At 31.2% G+C, this 3,622-nt stretch overlaps 1 protein-coding gene across 4 annotated transcripts; it reads right to left on the reverse strand.

Moving 5' to 3' along the window:
• Positions 1-505: 505 nt before the first annotated feature.
• Positions 506-2,796, reverse strand: LOC104225849 (two-component response regulator ORR9-like). 4 transcript variants are annotated; one of them, XM_009777723.2, is made up of 6 exons: positions 2,505-2,732; positions 2,309-2,391; positions 2,127-2,204; positions 1,760-1,830; positions 1,431-1,487; positions 506-1,332 (listed from the first exon to the last, which is right to left on the reverse strand). In XM_009777723.2, the coding sequence occupies exons 1-6, from the start codon at positions 2,608-2,610 to the stop codon at positions 999-1,001; spliced, it is 729 nt and encodes a 242-aa protein (XP_009776025.1). In that variant the 5' UTR covers positions 2,611-2,732; the 3' UTR covers positions 506-998. The 4 variants fall into 4 exon arrangements, with proteins under 4 accessions (XP_009776025.1, XP_009776023.1, XP_070021625.1 ...); XM_009777721.2 differs by having other exon boundaries at positions 2,309-2,403; XM_070165524.1 differs by lacking the exon at positions 1,431-1,487 and having other exon boundaries at positions 2,505-2,796.
• Between the last annotated feature and the right edge of the window lie 826 nt (positions 2,797-3,622).

Here is a 3,622-nt window from a genome sequence, read left to right on the forward strand (position 1 = left end):
TTTTTTTTATTGACGGTTTGATTTGATGTCTTAAATATTTTGAAGGAGAGTTCTATCTTTATACATAGCTTATTCATGTATTAAAAATAATGGTATTGCTAATACCATAGTTTGCTATGTATAAGAATAGGGAGTATTAAATATGAATATGTATTAGTTATCCAAGGTTGAAAAACACTACAAAATAAGGGATTAAAGTAATTAATACATGCATCATTCTCCCTTATAAATCCTACCAAACGATCCTTAAGTCATAATGTAACAGGATAACATACATTATTTTGACCAATCCAGAAGCAAAGTCATTAAACTCACCAATCGGCTGTTGAAGACATGTACCCAAATCTTTCATTCAAAGAGAAGATTCGGCAAAAAGAACTTTTGAACAAAAGTGAACATAAAGTCATGAAATTAAAAGTCAAATTTTCACGAATTCTTGACCACAATGGAAAACTTCTTACCCCAAATTTTAAGTACTGAAAATTAGCAACGATTGCACAGAAACTAAATTAAAAGAGAATACCACTTCTATAGTAAATGCTTGTCTATTTACAAGAAGTAAATTTCAGCACATTTCTATCTACATTGGCAATACTAATGTTCCCCTCTTAAGATTAACAAAACAAAACTGGATGAAAGTTTTTCCCATGTAAAATCTACATTTTAGATGGATCATTTTCTCTCACTCCCCTACATTTTCTACTCTGTTAAATAAAAAAAAGTGAAGAAAGGAAATAAAAAGGGGTTAATCTGAAGTAATTTCCAAATTGGGAAAGAAAAAAAAAAGTTCACATATTTGCACTCCCGATTAGTCTGCAGTGCGGCTAAGGGAAGAGGACCGAGACGTGCCATTGAAAGACTTTACTGAGTCGGCTGTCAAAAACATAAAGGAGACGGGGCCCAAGGCATAAGGGCGTGATGACTTGACGTCATCCTCACCTTCCTCCGGCTTATCACTGGCACCCAAAACACCTTATGGCACGAGCTGACGATCCTGATTAGACTGCAGTGAGGCCACTACTGTATCTTGGTCTTGTTCTATCTGGTGATAGATTTTCTTCCATGGCCTTTCTCTTGTTGTTATTATTATTGGCTTGTGATTTTTGCTGCTGTTGAACTGTTTCTGATTCTGTTTGTTGTTGTGGCTCTTGTGCTTGTGATTGAACATTTGCAATTTCAATCGATTCTTGTTTTGGCTTTGTGACCATTTTCTCAGCTTCTTGTTGGGGCAGGCTTTTACATTTGGTTTTCATCATATGGGGTCTAAGCTTATTAACATCTGATAATCTCACTGGTTTCAGAAAAAATTCTTCTGCCCCTTCTTCTAAACATCTGGTTAAAATTAATACACCATAAAATCATTAGTTTTCACACTTGAAAAACAACAACATATCCGGAGAAGGTAGAGTGTACGCAGGCCTTACCCCTACCTTGTGACATGGTCGAAGCCACCTCTAGCAAAGGGGTGGTCAACTGACCACCCTTCGCTGTAAAATTACGAAAAATTACACTGTGTATATAAGTAAAATATTGATTTTAGATATATAAAACCTATATTGAACACCCTTTGTTGAAATATTTTTTCTACTTCTTTCAAGTTTGAAAGAACTTGGAAACATTTCTGGCTTCACCACTGCCTTGTGAGGATAGAAAGACTGTTTCCAATAATGAAAATATAGACAAGTTTCCAACACTTGAACTGGAAAAAAAAATTGATTTGTTTGTGTAAAGAAAGAGAACATTTTTCTTATGTTCTTACCTACTAATTCTTGAAGGAACATTTTCAGATGACATAATGACTACAGGTATATTTCTCAGAGATGAAGATTCCTGTCAGAGAAGAAAAATATAAATATAAAATAAATTGGAAGAACTAAATGAAGTTTCAATAGGGTTCTAAAAATAGTAACTGAAAACCATAGGGTAAATGCCCTTTCAATATCTATTATGCAGTATATAGATATGCAATATTTTGTAATTAGATTCCATAATTGAAAGGTGAGAAAAGGACTCAAGTGGGGGAGAGCCTTTCACAGAAAGAAAAAATAAATTTTTTACAATTTTGTCCTAAAGTATTTTCCAAGAAAGTAAAGGGGAATATGGCAGCCAAAAAAAAAGAAGCACACCTTAATTTTCTTTAGCAAATCATAGCCTGTCATCCCAGGCATACAGTAATCTGTGATAATAAGATTAACTTCCACTTCCTGCAATTCCAATGAAAAAGAAAAAGAAATTTTGCTGTCAAATTTTCTTAGAAAAATCCAAGAAAAATATACAGAAGGGAAAATCATTATTATTATTATATTACCTGTTGGTTGCTAGGAGAGACACAAGGTTGATTTTGGTCAAGCTCTTGTAAACCAAGAAATTCCAAAGCTTTACTTCCAGAATCTACAGTAGTGACTGCCATTAACAAATGCAAAATGCCCACAAAGAAGACAATTAATTAATACTAAAAAAGACGGAGAAATTGTATGTAAATGAGTTTTAGAATTAAGAGTTACCTTGGCAAGAAGAAATTCTAAAGAGCCTTTCAATAAGCTTCCTATCTATCAAACAATCATCAACAGCTAAAACATGAAACTGTAGATCTGCAGCTGCCATTCCCATTTCTCAAACTCTTTTTCAACACAAAATCCACAATCCAACAAAGCAAGATCTGACCAGAATATCTCCAAATTTTCTAAGCTGGTTTTGAGTTATAAGGCAAGCAATAGGAAAGACCAATCAAATAATAGAAAGTGGAAATATATAAAAAGAACTTAGATTACCCAAAAGATTACAAATCTAGAACATGGGGTTGGCTGCTTTTATTATATTGCTTGATAATGATGATGATTCTTGGAGGTTGTGGCTTTTTCATGTATATAAGATGAAAAAGAAAACATATAACTTTCAATTTATACTACAATCAAACGCCTTTCTAACAACATCCCTATATATCAATACTTCACTATAAAAGCTAAGCTTTTTCCAAACCAATTTTCATGTTATTGTTATAATATATGCTCTATATAATAGCACTTCGCTATAACATCCAAAAATATTCGGAACAAACGAGACTGTTATAGAGAGGTTTGGATGTACATATTTGTGTATTTTAGAATATTTCAAAGTTTTGGCACTATTCCATTTTTATACAACATTCATATTTTCAAGAATTAATATATATATATATATATATATATATATATATATATATATATATATATATATATATATATTAGTAGATCAATAAACCAACTTTTTAACTAAACATTATTCGTTTCATTTTATGTGATATTTTTTCTTTTTAATCCGTTAAAACAATGACATCTCCCTATAATTTGGTAAATTTTTATTTTATGCATAATGAAATAATTTTATAGCCACGTAATGTCATGATATGTTTAAGATTATATTTCAAAATTTTTTCTTTCTTTCTTAAATACCGCACTTAGGGGCAAAGCTAAAGGAAGAAAAGGAGGTTCAATTCAATGTCCTTCATCAAAATTATATTGTGCAGATAAAAATAATTTTTTATTATATATAAATTATTAAATTGCTTTTGATACTATGAAAGCTTTTAAAAGAAACTTAAATTTAAATTTTTTGTGAATGATAATTTTGAAAAATAACTTTT

The sequence above is a fragment of the Nicotiana sylvestris genome, chromosome 12 (assembly GCF_000393655.2).
Source record: "Nicotiana sylvestris chromosome 12, ASM39365v2, whole genome shotgun sequence".
Taxonomy (NCBI): domain Eukaryota; kingdom Viridiplantae; phylum Streptophyta; class Magnoliopsida; order Solanales; family Solanaceae; genus Nicotiana; species Nicotiana sylvestris.